The following is a 12,406-nucleotide window of genomic DNA, read 5'->3' as shown; positions in this document are numbered from 1 at the left end:
TATGTGGCTCTCGACCCCCACCCAGTGGTGATAGGCTGTAACTGCAACCGAATAACAGAGTGTGAAAGAGCTGACCTTCCAACATCAGACACTACATCAAATTTCCAGACTACGGGGTAATCAACAAGCACCCAGAACTCAGTCCTGAGGACACAGAAATATGTAAGCTAAATGACAATGAATTCAAAATAGCTATCATCCAAAAACTCAACGAAGTAAAAGAGAATATAGACAAACAATTCAACAAGTTCAGGAGCTACTTCACAAAAGAGATTGAAACTATAAAGAAGAATCAACCAGAAATAGTAGAGATGAGGGGCTGGCCCAGTGGCCGAGTGGTTAAGTTCACACACTCCACTGCAGGCAGCCCAGTGTTTCATTGGTTCGAATCCTGGGTGCAGACATGGCACTGCTCATCAAACCACGCTGAGGCAGCATCCCACATGCCACAAGTAGAAGGATCCACAATGAAGAATATACAACTATGTACCAGGGGGCTTTGGGGAGAAAAAGGAAAAAAAATAAAATCTTAAAAAAAAAAGAAATATTAGAGATGAAAAACACAATGGAAGAGATAAAACAAAATACATATTCCCTTAATGCTCAAGTGTACATCATAGAGGAGCAAATCAACATAATCAAAGATAGACGAGTTGAAATGCTCCAGACAGAGGAGGAGAGAGAAACGAGACTAAAAAGAAATGAAGAAAATCTCCCAGAAATATCCGACTCAATGAGGAAATGCAACATAAGAATTATAGGTATCCAAGAAGGTGAAGAGAAGGAGAATGGAGCAGAAAGCATGTTCAAAGAAATAATAGCAGAGAACTTCCCAAATCTAGGGAAAGAGAGGGAAATATGTGTGGAAGAAGCTTCCAGATCTCCTAGATTTGTCAATGTAAAAAGACCTACTGCAAGGCATATAGTAGTAAAACTGGCAAAAATGAATAACAAAGAAAGACTGCTCAGGGCAGCAAGGCAGAAGAAAATAACCTACAAAGAAACCCCTATCAGGCTTTCAGACTTTTCTCTGCAGAAACCTTACAACCTAGGAGAGAATGGAATGACATATTCAAAACTTTAAGAGACAAGAATCTTCAGCCAAGAATACTCTATCCAGCAAAAATATCCTTCAGATATGAGGGAGAAATTAAATCTTTCCCAGACAAACAAAAGCTAAGGGACGTTGTTGCCATGAGACTCCCCCCTACAAGAAATCCTCAAGAAGGCCCTCATACCTGAAAAAAGAAGAAAAGGGAGAAAGGGGCCACAAAACACACAGTAAGGAGATAAATAGGTAGACAGAATCAGAATAGGATAGCAAATATTCAACTGTAGCATTAGGCTAAAGAAGGAAAACACCAAAAACAAAGACAATTTTGTGACTTTAACCACAAACTCACAACACAAGTTGGAATAAGATATGAGAAAAACAACTTAGGAGGGGAGGAGGAAAGGGACTGAATTGGCTTAGATTAAGGAAATAAGAGGCCATCAGAAAATGGACTATCTTATACAAGAGATCCTGAATATAAACTTCAGGGTAGCCACTAAACTTAAAAGCAGAACAGAGACACAAAAAATAAATAAGGAAAAAACAAAGAAAAACATCATTAAAAAATTGCATAATTCAATGGGTAGACCAAAACACACGGGACGAGAAACAAGGGAAATGCAGGAAAACCATAAAACAAGTGATATAATGACAGCATTAAGCCCTCATACTTCAATAATCACCCTAAAGATAAATGGATTGAACGCTCCAATAAAAAGACACAGAGCAGCAAGATAGATTAAAGAACAAGATCCAACAATTTGCTGCCTCCAGGAAACACATCTCAGCTCCAATGACAAACGCAGGCTCAGAGTGAAGGGGTGGAAGACAATACTCCAAGCTAATGGCAAACAAAAGAAAGCAGGTGTCACAACACTTATAGCAGACAAAGTAGACTTCAAGATAAGGCAGGTAAAGAGAGACAAAGAGGGACAGTATATAATGATCAAAGGGACACTACACCAAGAAGACATAACTCTTATAAATATCTATGCACCCAACACAGGAGCACCAACATTCATAAAGCAACTATTAACAAACTTAAAAGAAGATATTAAAAATAACACAATAATAGTAGGGGACCTCAGCACCCCACTCACATCAATGCATAGATCATCCAGACAGAAAATCAACAAGGAAACAGTGGAATTAAACAAAAAGCTAAACCATCTGGACTTAACAGACATATATAGAACACTCCATTCAAAAACAGCAGAATACATATTCTTCTCAAGTATGCATGGAACATTCTCAAAGATAGACCATATGTTGGGAAACAAGGCAAGCCTCTAAAAATTTTTAAAAATTGAAATAATAACAAGCATCTTTTCCAATCATAATGCTATAAAGTTAGAAATTAACTGCAAGAAAAGAATTGAGAAAGAGACAAAGAAGTGGAGACTAAACAGCATGCTACTGAACAAGCAATGAATCATTGAAGAAATTAAAGGAGAAATCAAAAAATTCCGGGAGACCAATGAAAATGATAACATATCATACCAACTCATATGGGATACAGCAAAAGCTGTATTGAGTGAAATTCACTACAATACAGGCACATCTTAACAAATGAGAAAAATCCCAAATAAGCAATCTCAAGTTACACCTAACTGATAAGAAAAATAAGAACAAACAAAGCCCAAAGTCAGTAGAAGGAGAGAAATAATAAAAATCAGAGCAGAAATAAATGCTATTGAAACAAAAAAGGTAGTAGAAAGGATCAATGAAACAAAGAGCTGATTCAGAAGATAAATAAAATTGACCAATCCCTAGCCAGATGTACAAAGAAAAAAAGAGAGAAAGCTCAAATAAACAAAATCAGAAATGAAAGAGGAGAAATAACAACAGACTCCACAGAAATACAACAGATTATAAGAGAAGACTACAAAAAACTATATGCCAACAAAATGGATAACTGAGAGGAAATGGATAAATTCTTAGACTCTTACAACCTCCCAAAGCTGAGTCAAGAAGAAACAGACAATCTGAATAGACCAATCACAAGGAAAGAGATTGAAACAGCAATCAAAAGCATCCCAAAGAATAAAACCCCAGGACCAGATGGCTTTCTTGGGGAATTTTACCAAACTTTCAGAGAGGATTTAATACCTATCCTTCTCAAGCTATTCCAAACAAATATGGAGATGGAACACTTCCTAACACATTCTATGAGGCCAACATCACTCTGATACCAAAGCCTGACAAGGACAGCACAAAAAAGGAGAACTACAGGCCAATATCGCTGATGAACATAGATGTACAAATCCTCAACAAAATTTTTGCAACCCAAATACAGCAATACATCAAAAAGATCATACATCATGATCAAGTGGGATTCATACCAGGGACACAGGGATGGTTCAACATCCACAAATCAATCTACGTTGATACAACACATCAACAAACTGAGGAATAAAAACCACATGATCATCTCAATAGATGCAGAGAAAGAATTTGACAAGATCCAACAGCCATTTATGATAAAAACCCTGAACAAAATGTGGATGGAAGGAAACTACCTCAACATAATAAAGACCATATATGACAAACCCACAGCCAACATCATGAGTACTAGTTACATAGGACATTAAGTTTGTGAAAAGTCACGAGCTATGAACTTTTCTGTATGTGTAGTACCATAAAAAGTTTACCAAGAAATAATAAGAATAATAAAGTTCAAAAATCATAAGTAAAAAAAGTAGAAACAGTTTGTACAGGATCATTCTACTTGGGGAAGGCAGGGAGGCTACTCGCATGAGCAGGGAGCCTCTATCCTCCTAGGACTGACTTTGGAACTGCATGAGGAGCTGCTGGATTCTATCATCACTTGAACAGTGTCTATAAACAGCTGTCATGACCTGCAAAGAGCTGCTTCATTTATGGACAGCAGTTCCAAGGCGAAGGGACAACATCGTGTTTGGAAGGCCACTGCTCTGATCAAGGAAGGTAAAAACAGATCAGTTTGATGAGCTGAGTTGCATGTGGTTTTCCTGGCAATGATGGAAGAATTGAAAAAAGATGAAATGGTTTAGTATGGTTTAGTTTTTCCAACTCATGGGCAGTGGCCAACAGCTAGGCCATATAGTCAGGCAGAGGGCAGTGGAAACCTGGTCTGTAGAAGGAATGCCCATAGTGGGCACAGATCTGTGGGAACTTGAGGGGTGCCTTAAAGTAGAACACATCGATGCCCATCACAAGAACCCCCTTCCAGGTTTGGAAGGCCTTGGAATTGATGAGTGGATAACCTGGTGTCCTCCTTCAGGTGGCTACCTGGGCCCATGGAATAAGTGAACATTGGGGGGCTGCAGCAATGCAGAGATGGCCTGCGTCTAGACAGTTTCCTCTTGCATCCTCTGAGGCACAAGATACCAAAAAGAACTGTTCTTTCTAGGAACCTGAGACTACAGACAGCTATCTGGCAGATTCCCTGATGGCAAGGCCTTGAACATAGCTGGCAAATCAGACCAATGCTGGTAACCCAGGGGGTCTACAAATGGGTCTTGACAGGAGTAGATGTTGACTCTGGATTGAGCTTTACTTACCCAGTGGTAGATGCAAATGTTCAGAGTTCTACAAAAGAACCAGAACAAAAGATATTGCACCAATTTGCACTGCGGAGTCACATTCTTCAGGCCAAAGAACATACTTTACAGCCCATACAGTCCAACAATGTGCAGAGGGATAACCTCCTCAGAGCAATAGTGTGATAGAGAATTGGAATGTGCTATTGAAACTCTCTTTGGTTGTCTAAAATGGGGTGGGGGTGGGGTTGTTCACAGGCATGAAGGGCTGGCTTACACATCTTCACAAATGTGTGCTCACACTCAACATGAGTGAGACTACAGGATTGTCTCCACTAGAGAGTTTCCTCTCTTTTTTCTGGAGGATTTGGGGAGGGGGGTGGGGTAGAATGCTGGTATGACTAGAAAATTCTTCCCAAGCGGGGAGGAAGTTGGCATGACTACATTTCACCCCAACTTTCTCTCTTCCTACATGACGCAGTGGTCTCAGGACAGAGGTGCAACTACAAGTGCCAGAAACAGGAATGATTCTTAAGTAAGAAACTGTGACTAATTTTTAAACTTTTATGTCAGCATTCCTAAGGGTTGTGCCTTCACCCCATCTGATCGTGAATACAGCTATACTGCCTCCTGATCAGCCCACTAGCTCTATGCCTATGTGCCCCTCTATGAAAGGGAGTAGGCTGAGCGGGAGGGACTGCTAGATTATATGCTGCCTGCAGTCTAGACCAGCACAGCGGTCAAATCTAATGTCCCTTCCAAAGGTGGAAGTTTGGTACAAACGGACATAAGGAGAAATAGTAGCTGAGGGTAAAGGAATGAATAAATGGGTTATGTAATGAGGGAAATCCAATATTACATTAACATCTCAGAAGTCTGAGCAAGAGATGACATTGTCTCTTGGCTCAATTATCCAGAAGCCTGAAAGGGTGAAGCCACATATTGCTGAGACCATTTCTGCTTCTGGAACCTGACAAGATCAAATGGAAGCCTGCAAACCTGAGCAACTTCACCCTGGGAGACATTCTCATCCAACAGGATGATGGACTGGACTAATTGTTAATGACTGAATGTAATGTGCCAGCATCTTTTAACTGTTATGATCCCTTGCTATAAGGGATCTGCGGTCAAAGACCAGAGGGTTGCCTGTGGTACAATAAAAAATATCTAGTCTTTCTCCCTGGTTCCTGGCATAGAGCTCCTAAAACACTTGGATCCTCCTGAGTGATGAGTGACTTTGGTGTGTGAATGAGATGGCTGAAGACTCCTAGACAGCTTCAGGATGGGGGCTGGTCACCAGAGCCCACTGATGAGGGCTGAGCAACAACATTGCTGTGGGGCTTCTTACAAAACAGTCAGGCCTCTCCCAGACCCACCATCTCAGAGTACTAGGCACAAGACCAAAGAATTGCTTATTTAACAAGCCCCACTCGTGAGGTTGATGCCCAGCCACGAGGCAGTCCTGGTCTACATTCTTGCTACTAAATGTGTGATCTGAAGACCAGCAGCATCAGCACCAACCTTGCTATAAAATCAGATTGTTATGCTCTATTCCAGTCTCTCTGAATCTTAGCAAGATATACAGGGGATTCCTGTGCACAGAAAAGTTGGGACTCTCGTCTCCATGCTTCTAGATGCAGTGTCAGAACTGTGCAGTCCACCTTGGGTGTGGGGTCTGATGAGATCCAGTAGCACTGGGGGGTCCAGGGTTCAGTCCTTGTTCCTTTCTCTTCTAGACCCATCACTCCCTTGGTGACCTCATCCGTTCTCAAGGCTTTGAATATTATTTATAGTGTCACATCCCAACACTGTGTCTCTAGCCAGATATTTCTCCAAATCTCTAGACTCATCTGTCCAACTGCCGATCTGCTATCTGACTTGCTTTTCTAAAAGAAATCTCAGCTCCAACATCTCTTAAACCAAATTACTATAAATATGCGCCTTCTAGTCTTCCCCACCTCTGCTGACAGCAACATCATCTTCCTACTTGCACAGTCCAAAATTCTGGGTGTCCTCCTTGATTCCTCTTTCTCATTCCCAAATTAATCCATTAGGAAATTTACTGCAAAGTCCATGTTCAGAATGTATCCAGAATCCAGTTACTTCCCACTCTTTCCACCACTCACACCAGTGAAAGCCATGGCCACCTCCAGCCTGGAATCCTGCCCTGGTTCCTGCTGCTTCCCTAGGGCCTCTCTCGCCCTTTGCCTCCCAGTTCTGCTCTCAGCACAGCAGCCACAGCGATCCTTTCAAAGTCATCCCACGTTCCTCTCCTGCCCTAAACTCTCTTTTAACTCCCCATCTCACTCAGAACAAAGGTGCAAACTCTTCTAACATCCTCCAGGCCTACACGGTGCTGGCCACACCTCTATCTCATCTCAATTGCTCTCTTCTCCAGCCACACCAGCCACCTTGCTCTTCCCAGAACACACAGACACACTCCTGCCCTACTGCATTTGCACTGGAGGCTCCCCTGCTTGGGAAGAACTTCCCCCAGACATCCTTGTGGATAATTCCTCAAGTCCTTCACATCTTTCCTCCAAGGTCACCTTCTCAGTGAGGCCTACAGTGACCAAACAAAAAAACTTATCTTCCCCACCCTCAGGATTGCCTTCCCCACTGCATTTTTTCCATAGCACTTACCACCTTCTATCATAAACACTGTCCTATTTACCAAGCTTATGGCATTAGTCTGTCTCTTCCCCCTATAACATAGGCTCCACAAGGCCAGCAACTTCTGTCTGTTTTGACTTCAATGATGTTTCCCAGATGCAAAAATATTGTATCATACATCTAGCACACAACTAATATCAGGTGAATGAATGATCAGTGTCTGGAAGGTTCTCAGGGCTTCCTTTTATTTCTTCTCTCAAATTTTAGGAATCTTCTCCTTTACTTAACCCATCAATCTCTCATGGCAAGAATGTGAAAAAACAAATTCATATCCAGATGCTTATTTTTAATAAGGAAGTAAGAAGTTACAGCTCAGCACAATGAAGTTATGACAGGGATGGAGACGGCCCAGCCCCACCTCTGCTGGAACAGGAAAGTCGATCAGGCAAGAGAACACAGGGCAGTGTGGGGAGGGGTTGGTGGGAGACCAGTCTCCCCACCACTTCACATTATGCTAATAGGAACGCAGACACATTCAGATGCCATTTGCAGAAAGAGAGGTCAAAGATTCCTGAAGTCATAATGGGGGGCGGGACGGGCAGAAATCTTGTATCACTCAGTCCCCCACAAGGCAGCTGTCTCATGCTATAGAAGAATATAACCACCAACAAATTTAAGTCAGTTGCTATAATTGGTGACACTGTGAACAGCCCACTGCATGCTCAAAATGTCCCAACCAAAGAATCCCCATAAGCCAGTCCTGTCCCCTCTGCCCCAACACCTCCCCAGTGCAGGTCTCCAGGGCCTCACCTGCCGTAAGACACATCAGAGTTCGGGGCACTGTCACTGCCTGCGGCAGAACAAAACAGGACGCGGTCAGAGCCCACAGGAGACGAGACTAAAGAAAGACTGTGAGGTGGGTGAGTTCCCCCCATAGGATCCCATCTACACTACTATAAGGGTCTCAGGGATCACTCCCCTACTCCATCCTTACTTGAAGCCTGAGCGTAGCTCCCTCCTTTTCCACCTGTGGGAAGGAAACATCCTGTGAGAAGCCAGGGAAGAGTCAGGCCCATGAGATCCTAAAGGAACTCCCAAGTCCTGTACCCAAGAGAAGTTTCCAGAACTGTGATAACAAACCCAGGGCAGGATCAGGAAACATGAGGAAAGTACACACGTGGGGACTGAACCAACCACCCTCCTGGAGGTCTGTCCTCAGCAGGGAGCTCCCCTCAGTCCTGTGACTGCTGGGAATCAGGTCTCCATCTCCCGATCCATCAAGGGGATAACTTTGTCCTCCATTTTCACATGTGCTTTACTAAAGAGACTAAGTGTTAGCAAATAGAACCCCAGACTAAGAAAGCACATGTGCCTGTGGATGGGACTTGCCATTAACAGGCAGCATAAACTTCTACCTGAGCTTGAAACCCCCCAGTGGGACAAGAAATCTCAGACCACACCCCTTCCCTACCTGAGCGCTTCTTCCTCCAGATCACGGCTCCAAGCACCACAGTTACAGTGACCATGAAGAGACCCAGGCCAGCAATGACGCCCACAGTGAGGATGGTGTACTACGAGGCGGCTCTGGGAAGGGAAGGGAGGGTGAGGGCCCTGCCCCCAGGCCTCAGCCCTGACCCTGCTGAAGGTCTCCAGAGGGGCTCCCGATTTCCCTGAGAAGAGGCTCTGAGCCCACGCCTCCCTCCTTACCCCATCTCAGGGTCACAGGATCAGGCAGCCCCTCGTGCTGCACATGGCACGTGTATCTCTGTTCCTCTCCAGAAGGCACCACCACAGCTGCCCACTTCTGGAAGGTCCCGTCCCCTGCAGGCCTGGTCTCCACAAGCTCCGTGTCCTGGGTCAGGTCCTCCCCATCACGCTGCCAGGTCAGAGTGATCTCCGCAGGGTAGAAGCCCAGGGCCCAGCACCTCAGGGTGACCTCATGGTCAGAGATGGGATGGTGGGTCACATGTGCCTTTGGCGGGTCTGAGGAAAAGAATCAGAAAATTCAGGAACTCTACATCTGTCTTGGGCCACTGAAGCAGCGCTCATGTGACCATCCTGAGAATGGACAGGACAACCGGAAAAGAGAATACAAAACCCAGACACTAGCCCGGACACAGACATCCGGACTAATCGCTATTCTTTGGATATTTCTAGAATCAGGGTGAGACAGCCCACGGTAGGAGGCAGGTCTCTGAGGGGGATAAAAGGGATTTCTGGTCCTCACTTGGGTGGACGCGGAGTCAGTCAGAAAAGATGGAGTCAGGCCTCAAGCACACTGGGTGTGGGGCAGAGAACTAGGCCCAAGAGAGAAAACCTCCATGGTTCCTGCAGCCGCTGCCAGAGTCAAAGGGAACAGCTCACCAGTCATTTCAGGGATGGCATCCCACTCGATCCCCGGAGAGAGTGCATCCCTTAACTGACCCTGAAAGGCAGGCCTCCTGGACGAGTCACTCTCTGGTACTAGACCTGAAAACCCAGGCGAACTCAGTCTCCCCACCCACAGGCTGGGTATATTCAGGTGTCTACCCCATTTTCCTCCTCTCCTTGTAGGAGGCCCCCAGCCCGAGCCCAGATCAGGAGTCCCCGCGGCCCCGCGTGCCTGCGCGCTGCAGCGTCTCCTTCCCGTTCTCCAGGTATCTGAGGAGCCACTCCACGCACGTGCCCTCCACGTAGTTCCTGAAGCCCTCCGCCGCACCGGCCGCCTCCCACTTGCGCCGGGAGATCTGAGCCGCCGTGTCCGCCGCGGTCCAGGAGCGCAGGTCCTCGTTCAGGGCGATGTAATCGGCGCCGTCGTAGGCGTCCTGCCAGTACCCGCGGAGGAGGCGCCCGTCCGGCCCCACGTCGCAGCCATACATGTCCTGGAGGGTGTGAGACCCTGACCCCGCCCCGAGGTCAGCCCAGACCACTCGGCCCCGTCCCCCCGCAGAGATTAAACTTAAATTGAAAATGGAACCGCGGAAAAGTCCCCGCCGGCTCTTCCCGGGTCGGGGGTCGGGCGGGTGCCGCAGCCTCAGGGTGAATCTCGGACCCGGAGACTCGGGGGGACCCCGGCCCGTCCGTGGGGATGGGGGGTCGGGACCTGGACCCGGGCTCGCGTCGCTCACCGGCCTCGCTCTGGTTGTAGTAGCCGCGCAGGGTGTTCAGGTTCACTCGGAAAGTCTGTGCGTGGCCCTTGGCGGTCCGCGTCTCCCGCTCCCAATACTGCGGCCCCTCCTGCTCCACCCACGGCGCCCGCGGCTCCATCCTCGGACTCGCGGCGTCGCTGTCGAACCGCACGAACTGCGTGTCGTCCACGTAGCCGACGGCGATGAAGCGGGGCTCCCCGCGGCCGGGCCGGGACACGGCGGTGTAGAAATAACTCATGGAGTGGGAGCCTGGGGGCGGGGAGGGGCTCAGACCCGGCCGACCCTCCTCCCGGCGCGGGTCCCCGGGTCCCAGGGTGATGGGGCCGGGAGGGGCGTCGGGGCAAGGGGCCCGGGAGACGGAAAAGGGGCGACGGGAGACCCGAGTGGGTGAGAAGAGGCGGCGGGAGACTGGAGAGGGAAGGAGAGGTGTCAGGACGTGGCAGGGACGAGGTAGGGGAGGGAGTCTGAGCCGGGGCGGTGGAGACGCGCTTCCCCGGGGATCCTGCGCCCCGCCAGCCGGGTCCCCTCGCATTGGCAGTTTCCTCCCGACCCCGCACTCACCCGCCCAGGTCTCCGTCAGGGCCAGAGCCCCTGACAGGAGCAGCAGGAGGGCTCGAGTTGCCGTGACCGTCATCCTCGGGGTCTGGGAGAACCTGAGTCCTGGCTGATCCGAGCAGACTTTATAACCGGGAAACGCAGAGACGCTGATTGGCTTCTGTAGACACCGGACACGCAATGGGAGTGAGAACTGGGACCGCGTCTTGAGTCTCCAGGCAGGAGGAGCTGACACAGGTTGTGAGAGGGAGAAGTGACACTCAGGGAGACGCGGACTCCCCAGCACTGACCTGCAGACTCCGCCCTCGGACCTGAGACCAGGAGAGCCACGTCCAGGGACCTGGGACTTTGCCGTGACCCCTCTCCTCCTGCACCGAGAGCTGTCACACCGTCTCCCTGAGTCCTGCCTGGCCCGGGGGCTGTCTGAGGAAACCAGAGAGACCCCCAGGCTGGGCTCAGCCCCTTCTCCTCCTCTTACTGGCATCCCTCTCCCTGAAATGGACTCCCCTCCTCCCACCCCTGACCTCTTCCCCTGGACTCTTCTAAAAGAAAACTCAGCCCCAGGGAACTTGATGCCAGAGAGATCGCTCGCCCTGGGAATGGAGGTGGAGGGACAGGGGTTTTCTCTGTAAACCTGGAGAAGATGTGCCTGAAAACACCAGACAGAGGTTCTCATGGAGACCAGGTTCCTTCTTGTTCACTAACTACAATCGGTAACACAATCTTGAAAACCTCTGAACATCGGGAATCTAATCTATAAAAGAATCTAATCCATAATCGTAAAAGTGTCTAAACGACACTTTGATCAGACTCACACAGGTTCTGAGTTTTACTTTTCCAGACAGTGTATCTGTAACTCCGGGTTGTTGTATTTTAAAACCCATAAATAAATGAAAAAATAGGATATATTGCAATATATGAGGAAGCCATTTGGTTTAAAACTAATTCAGCCTGACCTTGTTTTTCCAAAAGGGCCTGACATGGCCTGTGGAGCATGCATTGTACATCTGCTTTAAACATTTACTATGTCCCAAAGGCAAGAATGATGCCCTTAAAGATAGGAATGTAGCTTCCCCCCATATTGTCATTTCCTTAAGGATGAGCATCTCTTTCTGGAAACTAGAGATTAATTACTGACCTGCTATGCTCACCTTGCGACTACTGATTGGCTGCCCACCAACCTGCTTGCCCACAAAGCATCTTGTGACTGCTGTGAAAGGGACATTCCTATCATATGTGATGTATGCTCTTTGTTCCAAGACAGTATTTAAACACTCTGTACACCCCACTTCTCTGGTGCTCTTCCTTCCTTGCAGAAGGAAGGCCATGGACTATTGTCAACAAACCTGGCTCATAATAGACTCACCCAAATTTTCATTTGTAGATTGATTATAGATTATTTACCTGAAAAAATGATCTTCATTCCATAGTCCTGAGTGTGTCTGTGTGAGTCCCTGACAAATCTTCAGTACAAAGAAGTACATGGAAGCACAGTTTGATACTGTGGATTGATCACCTCAAAGTCACAGGTTTTC

The 12,406-nt window shown here is 47.4% G+C and overlaps 1 protein-coding gene across 26 annotated transcripts in view; it reads right to left on the bottom strand.

Annotated features, from left to right (window-relative positions):
• LOC106825028 (class I histocompatibility antigen, Gogo-B*0101 alpha chain) overlaps positions 1–11,168 on the bottom strand; it is a 192,503-nt gene extending 181,335 nt beyond the window's left edge. For 22 of the 26 annotated variants that reach the window (XR_011505062.1, XR_011505064.1, XR_011505065.1 and 19 more), the window contains exon 1: positions 10,878–11,165. Coding sequence is in view for 2 of the 26 variants with exons in the window: in XM_070515285.1 (XP_070371386.1) it covers positions 7,698–7,833; positions 7,999–8,038; positions 8,183–8,215; positions 8,660–8,759; positions 8,882–9,171; positions 9,791–10,066; positions 10,296–10,565; positions 10,878–10,950 (1,218 nt within the window). In the remaining 24 variants the exon portion in view is untranslated. Of the gene's footprint in view, positions 1–7,513; positions 7,834–7,998; positions 8,039–8,182; positions 8,216–8,659; positions 8,760–8,881; positions 9,172–9,790; positions 10,067–10,295; positions 10,566–10,877 lie in introns of those variants that run through there. The other 4 variants (XR_011505067.1, XR_011505066.1, XM_070515285.1 and 1 more) reach the window with 3 other exon arrangements.
• Positions 11,169–12,406: the final 1,238 nt, after the last annotated feature.

Source organism: Equus asinus, chromosome 8, assembly GCF_041296235.1.
Source record: "Equus asinus isolate D_3611 breed Donkey chromosome 8, EquAss-T2T_v2, whole genome shotgun sequence".
Lineage (NCBI taxonomy): Eukaryota > Metazoa > Chordata > Mammalia > Perissodactyla > Equidae > Equus > Equus asinus.
The sequence above is the reverse complement of the archived record's forward strand: the minus strand, read 5'-3'. Positions and strand labels throughout refer to the sequence as shown.